This window comes from Cydia pomonella, chromosome 9 (assembly GCF_033807575.1).
Source record: "Cydia pomonella isolate Wapato2018A chromosome 9, ilCydPomo1, whole genome shotgun sequence".
NCBI classification, from domain to species: domain Eukaryota; kingdom Metazoa; phylum Arthropoda; class Insecta; order Lepidoptera; family Tortricidae; genus Cydia; species Cydia pomonella.
In genome coordinates, this window is record NC_084711.1 from 10651967 (window position 1) to 10675085 (window position 23119).

The 23119-nt window shown below is 38.3% G+C and overlaps 1 protein-coding gene across 1 annotated transcript; it reads right to left on the bottom strand.

The window, feature by feature from the left end:
• Positions 1 to 337: 337 nt before the first annotated feature.
• On the bottom strand, positions 338 to 21390 carry LOC133521336 (argininosuccinate lyase). The gene is made up of 8 exons (XM_061856242.1): positions 20781 to 21390; positions 19603 to 19807; positions 11876 to 12096; positions 11448 to 11548; positions 11023 to 11216; positions 10497 to 10840; positions 831 to 1018; positions 338 to 603 (listed from the first exon to the last, which is right to left on the bottom strand). Exons 1-8 carry the CDS (start codon positions 20787 to 20789, stop codon positions 402 to 404), a joined length of 1464 nt encoding a protein of 487 aa, XP_061712226.1. The 5' UTR covers positions 20790 to 21390; the 3' UTR covers positions 338 to 401.
• Between the last annotated feature and the right edge of the window lie 1729 nt (positions 21391 to 23119).

Consider the following 23119-nt stretch of genomic DNA (forward strand, 5'->3'; position numbering starts at 1 on the left):
ATAAGTTTCGTTGTTTAATGCAGCTTAAAATTATAATATAAATTGTATTAGTAATTTTAGTTATATTAATTTCAATGTTAGGATTTTAAACATAAGTAGAAGTATCTGTCCGAAGCATTGAATATTATGAAGTTTGAAATTAGTCATATTTGTATACCTACGGCCAAAGAATATTATGCCCATAATATATTAGTAACACAGCTTTTTAGGCGAATTGAAGCATTATTATAATGAAATTTATGTGAAATAGTGTTATGCCAATCGTGTTAGCCATGTGAAAATATGACAATCCATTTTATGCGAAAAAGAGGGCAACCGGATAAAATAGATTCCGCCATTTGTTTTGCTTCAGATTTATTAAGTAATTTTTCAATGTGCAATCACTTTGTAAATGTGTTAGTTCATTTTAGACCACAAGGGTACGGCGTTTCATCCGGCCTAGGGACCAGGGAGCAGGGCGGCTGTCCTCGCAGCCAGTCTTTCAGCACTTCAAGTTGCTGCTCCACGGCCTGCTTGGCTGTCCCACCCGCGCTCGAGTACTGCTCCACGCTTGATTCCCACGAGAACAAAGAGGCCAGCTCCTTCTCTGTACCGAATTCTGGACTGAAAATGAAGATACAATATTACATCTTGAGTAAAATATAGCCAGTTCAATTTAAAAAATCCAGTAAGTTTTGCAACATGAATTATTTATGCAAGGCCTCGGGAATGGGATACAGTCTTAAATTGTTCTAGTTAATAACATTAAATGCATTCATTTTGGTGCCGTGGTCAGGATACATTTAGTAGCACATATTAGTTACAAATTCTAGTGATCATTTTATGTCTACCTTATAGCAACGTATTCGTTATGCGGCAGTCCCTGCAAGTCGACGCCCAGCTCCGAAGCACGACGCAGGGCAACGCCGATCAAATGGTGCGCACGACGAAAAGGCACGCCGTGCCGCACCAATGCGTGTGCTAAGTCCGTCGCTAGCATGTCTGGCTCGAGACAGCTAATTGCCCTACTACTGTTCACCTGCAATGTTTCGATCTAGAAATTAATCTGTAACTTTTTATTAAAAATCATTTTCAAACATAATTAGCACAATCGGAATAGGAACAACCTTAAAAATCTTAAAATCTCTGGTACAGTCCTAAAATTTGGCATGTACAGTGAAACTTGGTTAAGTGGGACCTGGATAAGTGAGAAACCCCTATAGCTGGGACTCATGATGCGGTCCCGATTGAGCACTGAATTACTTCTGTTAGTGAGACAAAACAAACCTCTATAACTGAGATTAGTACTTTGATTTTATCGTCACATTTACCTCTATAATTGAGACAAAAAGTGTATTTACCTCTTTTACTGAGACCATATTGGCAAGAATACTTTTGCTCAATTGTTTTTTTAAGAATGTTATAGGAATCGACCTCTGTATCTGAGATAACGTCAATCCCTCAACCTCTTTAACTAAGACTATTCCAGATAAATTCCCGTTTTTTTTACTAATTCTCACTTTAGGATGGTATTCCACCTGTATAATTAATTTGTTCAATGTGCCTTGCGTCTCACTCTCTCATTAAAGCAAAACGTTGTTATACCATACTTACCCACAAATTCCGCATTTGGTTAATTGCGTCGGTCTTCAAGTTTTATTGTCTTAGTTTAAATAGTTAAAACTATAGAAATATAAGCTAAAATCTTGATAAGTAACGTTTTTCATTTTTGAAAATGGTGAGACACAATAAAGCCTGTATCAAATTTAATGTCAAAATCTATCTTTTGTAGACACATTAAAAATAAGTTGCGAAAAAATATTTATAGACTCACAGAAAAGTTCACTCAATGTTCTGAAGGACAAGGATTATTTTACCTTATTTTTATTGATAAGATAACAACTCATACGTAATGTTTACAAAATAACTTACTAACTAACCACCTCTATAACTGAAATAACCTCTATTAATGGAACCTCTGTAAATGAGACATACATTTATTTATACCTGGCTAATTGAGACCCTGAGTAAGTGGAATACCTCTTTAAGTGAGACGAATTTGCAGGTGCCTTGAAGTCTCAGTTATCCAGGTTTCACGGTATATAAATTAAAGGCCCCTTTTTCATGCCCACACTATTTGACATTTGGGGACCTCGAGGAATCGCAGCCATTTCGGAAAATGTGTACCATCCAGGAGAAATTCGCTTTTTACTCTAAATCTACGTTCTTTATGAAAATATTGTGTAAGGCAACATTCAAGCTTATTAAATTCTACACAAAATAGTCTTAAACATCTTTGTGGAAAAAATATATCTCGCTATAAAAGAAAAATTTGCTGAACCCAGATATACCCTTTACGCTTATACCCTTTCAGGGGATATTCTCTTAATAGGATACATGGAAGAATATTAATTGCACTTTAACAATATATTTGTACATGGTCTATCCCAATATCAATATTTTACTTGATTGCGACTTAACCAGAAAGTAGGGTCATGGGTTTAAGTACTGATGATTCAGTACAACCTGTAGGTTAGGTAGATACTGGAACGATTTTTTTTACTGACGTATCTATAGATTCCTCTTGCCCTTCACAACATGTGTACACTTGTTTTATTAAAGAAAAATAAATACAGCCGCCTTGAGAGGATTTCGAATATTAAATAATATTTTTTCTTCTACTATTGAGCGTATTTCAATAAAATAAACATCAGTAGATCCATAATTAGTACACGAGTGCTATGCAATAAAAAGTTAGTGAAACTATCTGAAGAAAAATGTGTAGGGCTAAATAGTGTGATTGCAAAAACAGATTTTAGGTCTTATAGCGGGTTCAAACAATAGTGACAGTAATCAACCTACAATTTCTGGGATCCCTGTTTGCGTGTCTTAAAATTTGAGCTTCAGGGACATTTCGGGGACCACGGGATCAGACGGCAACAGGTGTCAATTTATTTATTGCCACTATTGTTTGAACAGCCGCCGAACATCATTGAAGAAACGAAAGCCGCCAGACTCCGATGGCTCTGGCACGTAGTCCGGATGGGTGAGGATCGTGCAGTCTGGAGGCCCGTACTCTGGAGTTCCTAATGGCCGAAGACCGTCTGGACGCCGCAGGTACCACTGGAGAGACGAAGTGCAAAAAGACCCTAGCAAACTCGGCGCCGTCGACTGGACAGAAACGGTTTTGGACAGAGAAGCATGGCGGTCTTTGTCACTTCCGATCGCTGCGCCACAACAGTAAGTAATGTTTGATTGAACCTCATTTAAGACCTAAAATCTGTTTTTGCAATCACATTATTTAGCCCTAAACATTTATCCGCTGTTAATTTTAGTCACTTTGTATTGCATAGCACTCGTATACTAATAATTATGGATCTACTGATGTCTATTTTATTGAAATCCGCTTTATAGTTTAGACGTTAGAAGAAAAAATATGATTTAATATTCGGAGTCCTCTCAAGGCGGTTGGTTAAATTTTTCTTTAATAAAACAAGTGTAAACAGGTTGTGAAGGGTAAGAGGAATCTGCCAATAGGTACATCATTTTAAAAAATCCTTCCAGTATCCTAAGCTATAGGATGTACTGCATCATCAGTACTTAAACCCAAAACCCTACTTTCTGGCTAAGTCGCAGTCGAGTAAAATGTTAATATTGGGGTAGATTACGTAAAAATGTATAGTTAAAAGTGGAATTTATATTGCTTACACCATATTTTCATAAAGAACGTAGATTTAGAGTAAAACGCCTCTCCAGGATGGTACACATTTTCCAAGATGGCTGCGATTCTTCGAGGTCCCCAAATGTGAAATGGTATGGGCATGAAAAAGGGGCCTTAAATGTATGTACATTCAAATTTCAGGACTGTCATAGAGATTTCAAGGTTGATCCTTTTCCGATTGTGCTAAATGACAGGGACCGGACCCGCTTACCCTAACCCGTTCAAAAACCCGGGTTATTGTAAAGCTGTGTTCCAAAAACCGCTTCATTTCGGTAAGCTTTTGATTCGCTTACCGGTTAAGAAACTAATCCTTTTATTTGAATTAATTCAGGTTAGCGCTTACCGATATTAAAAACCCGGGAAAGGGTTACCCCTTCAAGCGCTGATTAAATACGAACAAGCTGTTTTAACTTTTACGTGAACTGCATATGGTCTATTAACGTAGCGCCCGACGCGAAACACGGCGGCGCGGCGGCAGTCGGTATTTGTCAAAGGCTTTGTAATTTGCCGACCTAATATTGCTAATTCAAACAAAAGTGTACGTTAAGTCAAGTAGCGCACAACGTAGATTTCAAAACACATGCTAAAGTTTAAGGCAAATTACCTAATATGGTAAGGCGTTGCATTGATTTTGGTATATTTTTGTTTAGTACCTATTACTCCTATTATAGTCACTTTCTTTATCGTTAGCTGTCTGTGCACATCTCCTGTGTCAGTGGAACTCATCAATGGCTTCTAATAATTTTATCGAGTTCGGGCTCATTTTAAAGGTCTTGACGAGTTCTTTACGATACACATGGTGGAGAGGGTCTGATGGTGGAATCGGAAGGTGTCGATGGAACTCATCGATAACTACTAATAATGCTATCGAGTTTGGGCTCATTTTAAATATCTTGACGAGTTCTTTACGATACACATGGTGGCGAGGGTCTGATGGTGGAATCGGAAGGTGTCAGTGGAACTCATCGATAACTACTAGTAATGCTATCGAGTTTGGGCTCATTTTAAAGGTCTTGACGAGTTCTTTACGATACACATGGTGGCGAGGGTCTGATGGTGGAATCGGAAGGTGTTGATGGAACTCATCGATAACTACAAGTAATGCTATCGAGTTTGGGCTCATTTTAAAGGTCTTCATGAGTTCTTTACGATACACATGGTGGCGAGGGTCTGATGGTGGAATCGGAAGGTGTTGATGGAACTCATCGATAACTACAAGTAATGCTATCGAGTTTGGGCTCATTTTAAAGGTCTTCATGAGTTCTTTACGATACACATGGTGACGAAGGTCTGATAGTGAAATCGGAAGTTGTCAATGGAACTCATAGATGACTTCCCATAATGCTATCGAGTTTAAGCTCATTTTAAATGTTATGACGAGTTCTTTACGATACACATGGTTGAGGTCCATCATTTTTGAAAACCACATTCCCTAAAACCTATAAAACGACATCCATGACAACTTTTATGACAAATTGCATGGCCGCCATCCTGGATTCCAAAATAGTCATGATTTTCAAAATCTGCACTCCCTAAAACTTATATAACGACATCCATGACGATTTTTATGACATTGTACATGGTCACCATCTTGGACTCCAAAATGGTCATCTTTTTCGGAATCTGCACTCCCTAAAACCTATAAAACGACATCCATGACGACTTTTATGACAAATTGCATGGTCGTCATATTGGATTCCAAAATAGTCATGATTTTCGAAATCCGCACTCCGTAAAACCTATACAACGACATCCATGACTATTTTTCTGACATATATCATGGTCGGCATCATGAATTCCAAAATGATCATCTTTTTCGAAATCCGCACTCTCTAAAACCTATAAAACGACATCCATGATGACTTTTATTAAATAGTACGTGGCCGTCATCTTGGATTCCAAAATAGTCATGATTTTCGAAATCCGCACTCCCTAAAACCTAAAAAATTACTTCCATGATGACTTTTACGACAACATGTGTGGCCGCCACCTTTGATTTCAAAATGGTCATCATTTTCGAAATCCGCACTTCCTAAAACCTATTAAACGATATCTATGACGACTTTTATGACAAATTGCATGGCCTCCACCTTGGATTCGAAAATAGTCATCATTTTCGGAATCTGCACTCCCTAAAACCTATATAATGACATCCATGACGATTTTTATGACATTGTACATGGTCACCATCTTGGACTCCAAAATGGTAATCTTTTTCGAAATCTGCACTTCCTAAAACATATAAAACTACATCCATGACAACTTTTATGACAAATTGCATGGCCGCCATCTTGGATTCCAAAACAGTCATGATTTTCGAAATCCGTATTCCCTAAAACCTATAAAACGACATCAATAAAGACTTTTATGACAAATTGCATGGCCGCCATCTTGGACTTCGAAATGGTCATCATTTTCGAAATCCGCACTCCCTAAAACGTATAAAACGACATCCATGACGACTTTTATGACAAATTGCATGGCCGCCATCTTGGATTCCAAAATAGTCATAATTTTCGAAATCCGCACTCCCTAAAACCTATAAAACGACATCCATGACGATTTTTATGACGTAGTACATGGTCACCATCTTGGACTCCATCCATGACGACTTTTATGACAAATTGCATGGCCGCCATCCTGGATTCCAAAATAGTCATGATTTTCAAAATCTGCACTCCCTAAAACTTATATAACGACATCCATGACGATTTTTATGACATTGTACATGGTCACCATCTTGGACTCCAAAATGGTCATCTTTTTCGGAATCTGCACTCCCTAAAACGTATGAAACGACATCCATGACGACTTTTATGACAAATTGCATGGCCACCATCTTGGATTCCAAAATAGTCATGATTTTCGAAATCCGCACCCCCTTAAACCTATAAAACGACATCCATGAAGACTTTTATGACAAATTGCATGGCCGCCATCTTGGACTCCAAAATGGTCATCATTTTCGAAATCCGCACCCCCTGAAACGTATAAAACGACATCCATGACGACTTTTATGAAAAATTGCATGGCTGCCATCTTGGATTCCAAAATAGTCATGATTTTCGAATCCGCACTCCCTAAAACCTATAAAACGACATCCATGACGATTTTTATGACATAGTACATGGTCACCATCTTGGACTCCATCCATGACGACTTTTATGACAAATTGCATGGCCGCCATCTTGGATTCCAAAATATTCATGATTTTCGAAATCTGCACTCCCTAAAACCTATATAACGACATCCATGACGATTTTTATGACATAGTACATGGTCACCATCTTGGACTCCAAAATGGTCATCTTTTTCTAAATCTGCACTCCCATAAACCTAAAAACCGATTTACATGACGACTTTTATGACTTACTGCATGGCCGCCATCTTGGATTCCAAAATCGTCATCATTTTCGAAATCCGCACTCCCTAAAACCTATAAAACGACATCCATGACGATTTTTATGACGTAGTATATGGTCACCATCTTGGACTCCATCCATGACGACTTTTATGACAAATTGCATGGCCGCCATCCTGGATTCCAAAATAGTCATGATTTTCAAAATCTGCACTCCCTAAAACTTATATAACGACATCCATGACGATTTTTATGACATTGTACATGGTCACCATCTTGGACTCCAAAATGGTCATCTTTTTCGGAATCTGCACTCCCTAAAACGTATGAAACGACATCCATGACGACTTTTATGACAAATTGCATGGCCACCATCTTGGATTCCAAAATAGTCATGATTTTCGAAATCCGCACCCCCTAAAACCTATAAAACGACATCCATGAAGACTTTTATGACAAATTGCATGGCCGCCATCTTGGACTCCAAAATGGTCATCATTTTCGAAATCCGCACTCCCTAAAACGTATAAAACGACATCCATGACGACTTTTATGAAAAATTGCATGGCTGCCATCTTGGATTCCAAAATAGTCATGATTTTCGAATCCGCACATCCATGACGATTTTTATGACATAGTACATGGTCACCATCTTGGACTCCATCCATGACGACTTTTATGACAAATTGCATGGCCGCCATCTTGGATTCCAAAATAGTCATGATTTTCGAAATCTGCACTCCCTAAAACCTATATAACGACATCCATGACGATTTTTATGACATAGTACATGGTCACCATCTTGGACTCCAAAATGGTCATCTTTTTCGAAATCGGAACTCCCTAAAACCTAAAAATGATGATTTTTATGACAGTGTGTGGCCGCCATCTTACTAAAACCGGATACAAATAAGCATCTATATAGTAAGTCAACATTAACGAAAAGTACTTTTACGTCGGTAGTTACAATATAACTATCGAATCAATTACGTAATGCCCATCTCTGCCGCGATGCCGCAGCGGTGGAGGAAAGGCGCGGGAGAGGGGTAAGGCTTACCCTAAACCGAAAGGTTACCGGTTAGTACACGCAAAACACAAACCGAATCAGCTCCTGTAAGCGGTAACCACTTGTTACGATTAGGTTAATCTGAATAATACGGGTTAATCATTATTGTTGGGTAACCGGTTGAACGGGTTACCCATACGATTAGCTTATCATATGAAGGGGTTACCCATTCGAACGGGTAAGCCAAATGAACGGGTTTTCCGGTCCCTAAATCCGGTTCGAATAATTCGAAGTAATATGAATTCCAATAGAAAAAGCAAATAATGTAAACAAATATGACAGCTTTTGTTGCATTGACATATATCTAAGGACAGGCCTTACGGGTACCAAGACTGGTGCTAGTTGAGTGGTGTCACTCACGAATTCGACGATTGCACTGCACGATTGGGTGCAATTCGTGTGCGTGACACCGCTGTACTGGCCCCATTCTTATTGCCCGTAAGGCCCGTCTTTAGATATATGTTAATGTTTTGTTGGCATTTGGCATGTAACCTAACTTTTTTTATGGAGGTTTATTTACTGAAATATTATAAACATAATATTCAACAAAAAATTGTACAAATAAAATATTTAAGTATGTGTAATAAATATAAATTGTTGATAAGATCATAATATTCATAATTGTCGACAAAGAGTGCATGATTACGAAGTATTGAAGGTAAATTGATTTGTTTAGATCATATGCAATTTCTATTTTACTCCACTTATAGACCGATCTCTATTAGAACTATGTCGTATTATGACTGTAGGCATCGGAGTTTTTATCGCACGGTAAGACGTTAGCGAGCTATGGAGTCGACATTAGCAATAAAATTCAACTCATATTCATAAAAATTCAACTCATATTCAAATCAAAAAAATCCATTAACCCGCATGTCATATCAATGTGGTTCAGTGAAGGGGACGGACTGAAAATCAGCGCTGCGCAATCAATTTGTAATAAAATGGCTGACGCAGCGTACGCTGAGTCCGTTCCTTTTGCCGCGCATGCCTATTATTATTATTTTTAAGTGAAACATTGTATTTTGTGTGGCAATAAATGGTTTCTTATTCTTATTCTTATTCTTATTCTTATAATATAAAAATAACTGTTTGAAGGCTCAAGTGCTATGCTCATTTCTAAGGCGTTTTCATTATGGTAAAAACCTGTCAAGTGCGAGTTCGTTTTACTCGCGCACCGAGGGTTCCGTACAAACTTTTAATTATCTCGTGTAACTATAAAGGCGAAAGACCTTTGAACTTTGCGCGATGAAATGCACGTAGGTTGGTTTTTCGAGGATAATTCTCTATCGTGTGAATTAGGAAAGGTTTTTTGTTAATTAAAAAAAAAAAGTTACCAAGAATATTTTTTATTACGATAGGCTATTAAAATTTAGTTTTAAATTGATTTATTATACAATTTCCATTTTGATATTTAACTCCCCGCTCCATAAATGTGACCACGGCCGTCAACGTTCCAAGTCGCTTGCTATAAGTACACGTAACATGAGTTACTGACAGTGTCAAAACTGACATGTACGCTATCGAGAACGTAATTTACTTTCTATACATCGCGCTCGCACTTATATGCGAGTACGAGCGAGATGCATAGAAAGTAAGTTATGTTCTCTCTGTAAAGTAGGACGTTTTGCCGGCCGCGGTCACAAATAATGATGCTTTTACCTAAATTGTTAATTGAATGAACCTTCAAGAAATACCTTAGAAATACTATGAAAGTTTATACTTAGTCATGTTTTTTAAATACACATGTATTTTTTTTAAATATATTTATTTACTTCGCATTCGAAATTCAGCCGTTTTGCCATTTGTCAGATTTTCCAGTCGTTCAAGGGAATGCCAAACGACATTTCGAATAGGTAGCTAAAAAGATGTTTCTATGTTGCACATTTCTAAATGTCGACTGTGCTTTTTTCAAATATGCATAACACAGGCCCTTCAAACTTGTATTTACAACTTTAAAAAATATTCTAAATCTCAATTATATAATATATTTTGGAAACAAAATATATATCAATGTTACCTTTAGGCAACTGAACGAACTTAATGTTACCTTTAGGCAAGTCATAAAGGTAGTTTGGATTACACTAAGAGCTAGACTCAAATAAGTCAACTTTTTTTTAAAGTTGTGTTTTTTTATGACGAAGTATAAGAATTGTAAGGGAGAAATTGAAACGGCTTGTGGGCGCACCACTATTCAGCCTGCCACTAATCATAATTGAAAGAGGTTCCGTAAATTCAATTATAGAGGCTTTTTGGTGCCAGGGGATCGGGACCAGAACTTTAGTTGCAATTATTGAGGTTTCCCATCTATCCAAGTCCCACTTAACGGTTTCACTGTGTAATGATAATGATAAATTAGAAATACAAACCTCCATTGTGCTAATAGCCCCCGTTACGACTTTGAGGCAATCGAGCAATCTGTCATAAGATCTGAACAGTATCTCCTTATCAGACTGCAAGTCCTTATTATACGTGCTTGGTAGCCCTTTAAGGACACAGCTGAACGAGAAACTGTCTCCAAGCAGTAGCCCGGCGGCACTTCGAACCAGCTCCAAACCATCGGGGTTCCGCTTCTGAGGCATTAGACTGGAGCCAGTGGAAAACTGATCGGAGAAACGGATAATTCCGAATTCTTGTGAGCTATAAATGATTAAATCTTCCGATAGCCTGCTGAGATGTACACCACATAGGGCCGCCCAGTTAAGGAACTCCACTGAAATATAAATACACGATAGTACTCGTAACTTTGGTTTTAATTTTTTTAAGATCATGCTCATGTTCTAATGTTGGTTCTAATGCAGTTTGTCAGGTCCTCTCTCCAACCTACATGGATACAACATGTAGATTCTCCTGAATGTAAACTATCAAATAACCAAACAAGTGGCATTGAGTTACCAATATGATCTCGAGAAGATACAGCGAACATAGAGTTGGGCGTGATATCTTGGAACCCAAGGGACCGAGCGAGCCTGGAGCGGTCAATCGGTAGCGCACAGCCCGCTATGGCGCCGCTGCCCAGCGGACTCCTCGAGAGACGGCCCATCTGCTCTCCTAGCCTCATTACGTCGTCACGGAGACCCCATGCATAACTATTTAATATTTGAAAAAAATAAGTATGAAACTTATGGATACTGGAAACTGCTAAGTAAATACGCTTGGCTAGTTTTATAATGATCTGACGAATCTAAGAACTGTGTAAAATTTTTCCATGTGGGAAAAAAATGGTCTAATATTGGGATGTGTCTAATAGTGAACAATTTTCTCATTAAAATGGATTAGAAGCAAATAGATATATAAATTGTATGAAAACGGACCGATACCTTAATAGAAAGTGACTCCAACGAATTGGTTGAGCACGTTGGAGATGTGTATAACCTGGAGCGATAATGTCTAATTCGTCGCTTGCTTGCTTAGTTAGAACCTGTAAACAGTGTAAACAAACCATTAATTAAGACGGACGTCTGACATGTCTGATATAAATTTTATTTAAGAATTCGCAGCAAGCTCGTTTCTCCATACAAACATAGTTACGCTCTCATTTTAAAACGACTAGCCAGCTTGCTCTGAATTAGTGTAATTAGTTTATGTAGCTTCAGGTACTAAAAAATACAGCGAATTTAAGTTTTTCATGCAAAACTTGTTTTTGCTCTATTTGTTTTATAACTTGGAACTATATAAACTAATTACAATCCAACACGTAGTTTTAATATGAGAACGAAACTCTGTTTCTATGGGAAGCTGAAAATACCTCAATAAGTTGCTTGAGTGCAGCACCCAGCGTCGGTAGCGAAGTCAGCATCCACAGCCTAGTATCTGTGGCCGACTGGTCGTTGCGGCTGCGCGCGGTGTGCAAGCGCAGCGCCGCGTCGCCCGCGTGCGCGTGCAGTCTCCGCTCCACCACCGAGTGTATATCCTCTTCTGGGTCGTTGAGGCGACCGGTTTGGGAAAGTTCCTTTTCGATGTCTTTTTCTACCTGGAAATTGGGATAGTGCTAGAGTCAAACCAAGATACTAAACTCTGCACCGATTTTGATTGTGCTATCAAAATAGCTGCAGAGTTATCTTGATCTGCTTTTTAAATTTTGATACTACAGACAGATAGGAGATAGGTATTTATAACCATTAAAAATAAACATCATTCAATACGGGTTTGGTAATAAGAAAACAAAACTATTTTTTTAAAGTAAAATAAGTGTTTTCATATAGCCGGTCAAACAAGTTTGTCAGTAGTAAAACGCCTACATTTTTAGGGTTCCGTACCTCGAAAGGAAAAACCGGAACTCTTATAGGATCACTTTGTTGTCCGTCCGTCTGTCTGTCTGTCAAGACCCTTTTTCTCAGGAACGCGTAGAGGTATCAAGCTGGAATTTATATCTAATACTCAGGTCTACTGTCCCTTGGAGCAGTGAAAAAAATCAAACTTCTGAGCCAAAGTAAACAAAAGATACAGCCGTTTATGCCGCAAATTTTCGATACGCGCAAGGGAATCAAAATCTACAGCGTAATTGTCGTGAACTCAGAATCTTGAAAATTGGTACGAAGCAACGTCTTATACCACAGATTAAAGGAAAAATTGCGAAAACCGTGAATTTTTAGTTACACCATATAATAGAAATATTTTTATTAATTGAACTCGACTGCTATTTGTGTGTGCATGCATGTCATTAAATGTATCTCCATCTATCTTTAGAACCGCGTGCGTGAAAGGGACACAGTTAATAATCGGCATTAAGCGATTGTGGACGTTATTATTGTGGGTTTAGTAAACACAATGAAACTGATAACCTTCTTTCTAGAATCGAATGCTGTCACATGCCGCGAGGCGAACCACTTCTTGTCTGATTTAGAAGCCCTGTACCCGTACCACACACAGACAGACTCTGACACAGACAGGTTCTGACAGTGTCAAAACTGACATATACACCAAAGAGCATATAATCACTACGTGATAGATGTCATAGAGAGCCGGAACAAACTTGTGTCTGAAATTGAGACTTCCCTAAAAGAAGTCTCTGAATGGGGTCGACTTAACTTAGTCCGTTTCAACCCTACCAAGACACAAGTTTGCGCGTTTACCGCAAAAAAGTTAGAGTTTGTCGTATCACCTCGTTTTGAGAGCACTCCCCTGACTGCCACACCCGGTATCGGAATCCTTGGCGTCGACATCTCGAGTGAAGTCCAGTTCCGCGGCCATCTAGAGGGTAAGGCTAAATTAGCCTCAAAAAAGCTCGGTGTGCTCAACAGATCGAGACAGTATTTCACACCGGCCCAACGCCTACAGCTTTATAAGGCGCAGGTGCGCCCGCACATGGAATACTGTTCTCATCTATGGGCAGGGGCACCCCAGTACCAGCTTCTCCCTCTGGACCGCATCCAACGAAGAGCGACTCGAATTGTCGACTGCCAGGGCATTTCGGATCGGCTTGACTCCTTGGCGCTGCGTAGAGATGTGGCTTCGCTCTGCATTTTCTATCGCATGTACAACGGGGAGTGCTCCGAGGAATTGTTCGGATTAATCCCTGCCGCTTCTTTTCGCCATCGCCCTACGCGACAACATTTCCATCCTCACCACTTAGATGGTTGGCAGTCCTCAACTGTGCGTTTTTCCAGGAACTTTCTGCCTCGCACAGCTAAACTGTGGAATGAACTGTCGCCTGCGGTATTTCCGGACCGATACGACCTTCAAACCTTCAAGAAAAGAGCGTACTCCCATCTTAAAGGCCGGCAACGCACTTACAACCCCTCTGGTGTTGCAGGTGTCCATGGGCGGCGGTGATCGCTTACCATCAGGTGATCCGTCTGCTCGTATGCCTCCTCTACCATAAAATAAATAAATAGTGATATACACTATCGAGAACGTAATTTATTTTCTATACATGTCGCGTGCACTTATATGCGAGTACAAGCGAGATGCATATAAAGTAAGTTACGTTCTCGATAGCGTTTATATCAGTGCCGAACTGGTGGTAGCCACACTGGTACATCTAAGCTAGAATTACGTCATAAATCGTCGGTGTGTCGTCGGTATGTCGGTATTACGACAATATGTTGTTAGTATGTCGCTGTTACGACAATACGTCGCTAATAGTATGCTGCTGTTACGTTGCTATTACGTCCACGCCGTATTAGTGAATAGCGAGATATTGGCGGCCTAATAGCAACATACCGAAGATTCTCGACCAACACCTTGAGAGAACCTCGCTACGTGGTTGGATCAAGGGTCAGACGCAGAAGGCGGTGATCTTGGACACGGTGCGGATAGTCAGGCGGTTCCTCTCTCTGCAGCCCTGAGCCGCTGCTGGCGGCACCCTAGGTTAGGTTTTTATAATGTTTTTGTATGTATTTTGTATTGTTTTGTGTTTTACTTTTATATTCATGTTATAAATGACCTAGCCTAAGATCAAAAATAAATAAACAGGTAATAATAATAATAAATGACCTAGCCTAAAATCTAAAGTAAATAAAGGAAATAATAATAATAATTCAGCCTATATACGTCCACTGCTGGGCACAGGCCTCCTCTCATGCGCGAGAGGGCTCGGGCTATAGTCCCCACGCTAGCCCAATGCGGATTGTGGACTTCACATACACCTTTGAATTTCTTCGCAAATGTATGCAGTTTTCCTCACGATTTTTTCTTCACCGAAAAGCTAGTAGTAAATATCAAATGATATTTCGTACATAAGTTCCAAAAAACTCATTGGTACGAGCCAGGATTTGAATCTGCGACCTCCGGATTGAAAGTCGGACGTCATATCCACTCGGCCACCACCGCTTATTAATATACTAGTGTGTCGTGTGTGTATACTAGTGTAACTTAGTATAATAGCGATGTCACACTAAGAAACACAATATTGACTTTAGATAATGCAAACGAAAGAATGAATGCACTAGTTTCAGCCATAAACTATTATTATAATATAGCTTTTCCCGAAAAACGTGTCACTGTAAAGCCCAGAAACGATACCTGGATCACAAAGGGTATAAAAACCTCAAGAGAGAATCTTAATAAAATGGAGATACTACAAGCACACTTTCCTGATGATCATAGGAAAAACCGGATTAAAGTGTATAAAAAGGTGCTGAAAAAAGTGATGATTTGCTCTAAGAGGTTTGGAATCTCTGGACGAATACAGAACTCTAATAATATAGTCAAAGAAACATGGACAGTAGTGAACGAACAGACAAACCGGTGTATTACTGGGAACTCGAATGAAATTGAAGAGCTATTAGACAAGAATGGAAACAGCACAAAAGACCCTTCTAAGATGGCACAAGTATTTAACGATTATTATGCTACAATAGCAGAAAAAATAACATGTAGCTTAAAAGTTAGTGCAGAGGAATCCAAAAACTATCTAAATTCTGCTATGAAGCCAAACAACAAGATACATTTCGGACTTATAACACTAAAAGAACTACACATGATAATAAATAAAATAAAAATCAAAACGGCGAAAGACATACAAGCCATGGATACTAGAATATTGAAGATCATAAGATATAATGATAACATCATGGAATTACTGTTGATTGTCTTAAATAGCTGTATGGAAGAAGGGATATTCCCAGAAATACTGAAAACCGGTAGAGTCGTACCTATCTTTAAGAAAGGTAAATCTAATGACCCAAGTAACTACAGGCCAGTGTGTGTACTACCTGTCTTCTCAAAAGTCTTAGAAGCGGTGCTAAAAACCAGAATAATGGATTTCTTTGAACAAAACAATCTCTTCTCACACTACCAATACGGCTTCAGAAAAGGAAAATCTACAGCCATGGTTATAAGAAGAGTTGTCGATTTTGCTTTAGAGTCTATGGATGGGTCTCAGAAATGCGCAAGCATGTTCTGCGACCTATCTAAAGCTTTCGACTGCTTACGGTATGACATTCTCATTCACAAACTACACCACTATGGTTTTGATGGCATAGCTTTAAAAATGATGACTAGTTATATGCAGAACCGGAAACAAGTGGTGGAAGTGAGAAAAAATGTCTCCTCCCCTGAAATGTGTAAAATAGGCGTACCTCAGGGATCAATTCTGGGCCCAGTATTATTCTTGATTTATGTCAATGACTTACCTGCGAATATACCAGAATGGGCACAGATCAGCCTTTTTGCAGATGACACACATATAGGAGTCAGACACAAAGATCAACCATCGATGGAAAGACACCTAAGATGCATCACAGACATATTGCACAAATGGTTTGAATGTAACGGCATTGTTTTAAATAAAAATAAAAGTACATTTGTGAACTACAAGACACTTTCAAGTACAAGAAATACTAATATAACAACTACTTTTGAGTACACTCACAATACATGTTTCTTAGGCTATGAAATTGACAGTCAACTAGCACATTGCATGCATATTGATAAAGTTTGTAATAGATTAGCATCAGCCAATTACGCATTGCTGAAACTAAAACCTCTAGTTAACAAAAAAACTTTAAAAACTGTATATTATGCCTATGTTCAAAGTGTACTAACTTATGCGATTACTATTTGGGGAAATGCAGTAGATGTAAACCGGGTATTAATTTTACAAAAACGCTCGATTAGAATAATATGCGGGGTAAATTGGCGCACATCTGCGAGGACCTACTTTGTGAAGCTTGAGATAATGACGGTCATATCATTGTTTATATACAACTCTGTGTTGGAAATTCACAAGAATGCAAGCACTTTACTTAAGCGTTCGGATTGTCACAATTATAATACAAGGAACAGTAGTAAACTAATACTTCCATCACTTAGATTAAAAAAGTGTCAAAAACAGGGAATTTTCATTAAAATAAAGCTATTTAATAAACTGCCCACAAATGTCACAGATTTACCTTATAATGTATTCAAAAACACGGTCAAGACTTTTTTTCAAAACCATGCCTTCTATTCGATTACTGAATATTTATCATTACAAAATATTTTAATTGAAGCAAATTGTAAATAGATTTTTAATATTATTAATCGTATTTACTTCGTATAGTAAATTCATAGTGTAGAATATTGTGAAATACTGACTTACCATGTAATGATCATGTTACATTATGGTTAATAAATAAACTAAAACTAAAACTAAAACTATATATTAGTACTTTTCTATGGGGTCATTTTGCTATTTTATAAAACCAGATCCTTGTTTCGACAGACTGTTTGTCCTGCTAAGCATTCTCTCCGCCTAACGGTGTCATGAAGCGGGTTTTTACTTGTTTAGGAATCCTAGTGCTCCAAGTTTCAGAGGACTTTGCGTCTATTTTATACCACCATAATGGGCGAACATATCTCCCTCGTCTCAAGGTCCTGCTGTTAAATAGAAGTGAAGGCATCACGTGCGTGCTGTTTGGAGTAATCCATGCTCACTGAAGTCTGCAGTAATTGGGGTTAGGTCTTGTATGAAATGTATGTATATATTTCGGTGCTCTGGTTCGTGCTTGTGCTGGTTGCAGGGAAAACTTCTGTCATGATTGATACCAAACACAAAGAAAGTTTTAGTAATGGCATTGTTTCCCACGTGACTGGTGGGGGTGTGTGCTAGGGTGCTGATTATCAATAGACACGCTAGGGCGGCTTACTTCTGCCACCTTACCCGCGGGTGCAGAGGGGGCGCCAAGAACACTGGCCTATAAGTTGCATTTTCGGTTCCGCCAGCCAAACTTTAAATCTTCCAAACTTATAATTTATCTGAGTAGAAAATTAATGTTTTATTTGTATTTATATGTATTAATATTTCTATTTATTAGAGATATAATGTGGAGCACGCTCTAACGTTTTTGTCATACTAAATTGAACCTTATCACAGAGCCAGAAAGTTGTTCTTACCAGTCTAGAGAAAACGGTCCACTTGAGATAGCAAAGGTGGGTCGCAGTGTCTCACTCGCACATGTTGCCAATGTTAAAAACATACCATTGTGATAGTATTTATATCAATATACTACTGAAATTAAATACCTTCTTATACAATTTTAGTGCTATATTCAGAGTGCGGTTCTGATATCGTATTTATTTATTTAATCTTTATTGCGCAATACATGAAGGTACAAATGGCGGACTTAATGCCTTAAGGCATTCTCTACCAGTCAAACTAGAAAGATTAAGTAGGTGCAGTGTCTTTTAAAGTAAATGAATTTGTAACCGAGAATATATACGAATATAAACTATATATAGGTAGATAAACTTACACATATACTTAATACAAATAAACATACATAGATAACTGTTTTTTAGAATCATGTTTGACCCAGGATCGAGTAACTGTTTTTTTTTTTTTTGCGGGGGCTCGTCTATGGAACTGTTGGAATTATCGTCGGATAAAGGTGAGCTTACTCTCTGATTACTATTGCCACGTCTCCGTCCTTGGCCTCGCCCCCGTCTACGACTATGTGATCTAACTGTACCTCTAGAAACGCTGTTGCTGCGGCCTATTAGATAATGCTATTACCATTTTAGTACCAAGTATTAAGCCCTGGATTACCCCGGGTATATATTATACTCCGCTGCATAAGAAATATAATTATAAATTTAAATCCGTGCTTATACTCATTTGTCTTGTTCAATACAAACCCTAATGAAATTTATAATAAAAAAATAAATATTATAGGACATTATTAATCTCGAAAGTACCTAATAGAAAAGTTTATCAACGTTACATTAATGAACTATTTAAGTAAATATGAAATATTGTCGAAAAACCAATATGGCTTTATAGAAGGTATCTCCACAGAGGATGCGGTAACTGCAATTTCTACCGAAATTTTTAAAAAGGTGGACAACAATGAAAAGTATATTACCGTATTTCTTGACCTCAGAAAAGCCTTCGATACTGTCCCCACACTAATAAATACTTTGGAAGCAATAGGTATTAGGGGTGTCCCTCTTTCATTGATAAGAAGCTACATGGAAAACAGGAAACAACGGGTAAAAATAGGAAAATATGTCAGTGGTGAACGTGTTGTACGTTATGGTGTCCCACAAGGTAGTGCGTTGGGCCCTACACTATTTCTAATTTATGTTAACGAATTGTGCAATTTAAAAATCGAAAGAGGATCTATCTATGCCTATGCTAATGAGATGACACGGCCGTCGTATTCTGGGGTGATAGCTGGGATGAAGTTAAGAATACAGTAGAGCAGGGGCTTGCTACTATTGGCTGCTGGCTGCAAGCTAACTTACTCACCCTAAATACTGACAAATCTAATTACATCTGTTTTACCAAATACAACAGGACACAGTCGGATTTAAACTTCATAGTGACGATACATACGTGTGACAGACAACACACTTGAGTCTGGTTGCTCTAGTTCAATTATCAATATGGTCGAATGCACAACCGGTAAAATATGGGGCATCTGGTCATCCTTGTCAGGCTCCTCTTAGAAGCAACCGCGCCATAGCTGATGGTATCTGTCCCTCAGTTTCAGTACGACCAAACAGTATCTGGCAAAACGTGTTCTACAAAATGTCAAGAGAAAACCCAACCTACTTTATCAAGTCCAAGTTGGATGGCGCTGTTGTCTTGTTCAGACAGGTGTCCGCTGCGGTGCAACTCACGTGCCCAGGCCCGGCTGCCGGCGATGTCTTCTCTGTACAGCCGGGAGTCGACTGCCAGCGAGTCGTTCAGCCGCCGTAGTACTGCTGAGGGCTCCTCCGAGAAGCATCCGCCCCAAAGCTGGTATCTGTCCGTCTGTTTCAGTATAAGATGTTAGAATTTCTCTAGGTGAGATGGTTTTTAATATGCTAAGTACGCGACTTCGATGAAATCCATAGGACTATACTGTAAAACTTCCACCGGCTTGCATGATTTGAGATAATTATTCGTCAGAATGTTCAGGTTTTAAAGAGAAAGCCACTAATGTCACGTTCGTTAAGTCAATACAAATTAATAAACGTAGTAGATTAAAGTTTTACAAGATTAGCTACCGTTTGATTAAAATATACCTACCTATTCTGCAAAAAATTCAATCTTAAATAATACGTGTGCGGCATTAGAAACATTATCGTTTGCTTGCATGGTGAATTTACTCTCTGATAAGGCCGGTGTCTACAATGAACAAAGAGTCAAGTCAATAAACCAAAACAAGTAATATTAAAAATGTTATACAAATACATGCATGTCGATTACCTTACCATTCGTGCTTAAATTAAGACCTTAACAAGCGAATGGTTTCAAAATTGTGGAAATGATGCCTTTCACCCGAGTTAAGCCCTCTACTTTTCATTTCGAATACGAGGAAAGTAAAATACATGTGTTTAAAAAAAACATGACTAAGGATAAACTTTTATAGTATTTCTTGAGACTTTCAATCAACTTTCAATTGTCAATTTAGGGAAACGTATCTTTATTTATGGAATGGATACTGAAATATCAGAACACAATGGAAATTGTACAACAAAACCATTTAAAACCTAATTTTAATAGCTTATCGTAAAAAAAGTGAAAAAAAAACGTATATTGAAAGTAAAATGCTCTAGTGCACAAACGTATCACTTTCTGCACACTTCATAGAACAACAACCACCCACTTTCAGAGCATGAGAAATGAAAAATACTTTTACACATAAGTGGATAAAAAGCAATAATTTCTACTGTAAGAAAACTTTTCAGAGCGGGTGTGGCATGGTGAAGAATTATTAAAGTATTTACTAGTATATACTTACGTTAGACATCTAATACGAGTATACTTCTGAGCGTATATAAGACAAATTTCAAAAAGTTATATATTTATTTTCCTTGTCAGTCGACGAGTTAAAACATAGGTACTGCTACTACGAAACTGCTGCAATACTAAATAAGATATTAATAGAGAGAGGTTCATGAGGTTATCAATATTTTTTCAAACGTTATCTCAACGCTGGTGGCAATGGCAACTTTAACGCTTGTACAATAATCTTGACTATACAGAGTGTTTATTTAGTCACCTGCAATCATGTACGGGGTGAATATATAGGTCATACTGAGCAACTTTTAGTATGGGACCAACCCCGAAAAAAAATTGGCTGTTTCATACATTTGGCTGTCTGGATTTTTTTTTAAATAACCAATTAGGATAAAAAATGGTTACCACGTAGTGCGGTGGGACCATGGTAAAAATAAATTAATTTAGGACAACGGGTAAAAAACCCGTGGACGCTTGAACCTGTGGATCGAATCAGTGGGACCACAGTTAAAACGCGGAAAATTTCGGAGATATCATAGATTTTGTGTTCTCCCTAAACCGCAATAAATTAAGTAACTTTTGACTATTACGATTGAGTCATTTCAATAAATATAAATGTAATTAGGTGATATGATATTTTGTACGTGTTCAAATAAAGAGCTTAGCTGGGCACCGTTAATCAAATAGTTAGCTTCGTTAATCGCGAATACGTTATTTAAAACATTAAATAATCATTACATTTCGGGCGATGTAACGGAACTTAAAGTTAATCGTTAATCCGGTATCACGTAACAAAAATAGCTTTTTATTTTGTTGCAATACTTGCGATGGTGATCTACTTATAAAAAAAAATTACTTTATTAAAATAGGGAGTGTTTGTTTTTTTTTTTTAATTTTAGTTGGTTCGAGTCCCGGGCAAGGCTAGCGAGTTTTAGAAAATCTTGGAATGCAGTTTTGTTTCTTTTTCAAAATAAAGGAATGTCTCCTTTAAGTAAAATGAGCCAGCTTAAGGATTTAAGCTAGTTTCCCTCCAGGGCCCGACTTATCTTTCCACACTGTATACAAGGAGTAATAGAGAGAACCGGTACTGTTTTAAAGAACCGGGATTTTCGGTGGCAAACTACCACGGAAAGTACACAAAATCATACCTACTTAACAAAAAAATCGAAACACTCGACATTCAATTGCCGGGCGCTGAGTAATGAAACAATCTAAGGATCATATGAACACAATTTAAGGCTATAATAAGGAATTTGACACAAAAAAGAAAATAAACACATAGGTAAATAGAATATTACAAATTACAGTGATACATATAACGTGGTCCTTGTGAATTCGTTCAAAGAACAAAAACAAATCTAACTCAATTGCTACTCGATGAAGTGTCCGAATTGCGCGCGTAAACGGAGTTGAGTTCAAACGCGCGGATCGGCCAGCAGCAGGTTCGGTCGCCACCCCAACACAATACCGATCTGGTACGTTCAAACGCACATCTGCTAGGACTCCAGGGTTGCATAACTTGCCTCGTTGCAACTTAAATATATGTGAAGGTAGCTCTAGGGCTAGCAACAATAAACTAGAAGTTATAAGGGAACTGGTTAACTTCTAACTTGCCATCCTATTATTATTGTATCCTTCCGTTCCTAAACGAAAAATTTAGGGTACATTATAAAAAGGGTATACTCAGTGTAATTTTAAATATATATACCTAATATACTTATTTTGGAAATTTGTTAACTTCGTTAATGATTAACGAATGAATGCCCAGCTATGATAAAGAGTTATACTTACTTATTGTACTGAATCGAAGTCGAATATGACCTTTCAATGTGATGGCCACGAGATACAAACCTACAATTTACAAATTTGACCGAGCGTTAGCGAAGGTCTCCGTTACAGCTTGGGCAGAGCCATAAATTAATTCAGTTTTAAGTTATACGCGTAAGGTCTAGGTCACAGTGCCACTAGTTATTTATGTAACAATCACGTACCAAGATTTTACTTTACATTTCAATAAAATGTGCTAAGCCCATGTTTTTCATTCTAAACAAAATAGCGGGCTGCAGTCCTTCAGACATATATATTCATGGTCCTAATCACCACATGGCAAGCCACTGAAAATCCTGCGCGGAGGACTACAAGGTGGGGCTTGCAGACTTTGCATTGCAGGACCCAAGAGGCATCCTGCTTGGGTGTTGCCGGACGCCATCGCCATGCAGTCCAGGACAATAGACACATATTACACAATCCTGCATAATGAGGCGGACGGTAAGGCGGACTGCATGACAGGAATGTATATGAGGGAGTGGGGGGGGGGGGGGGTCTGTACGAAACCAGACT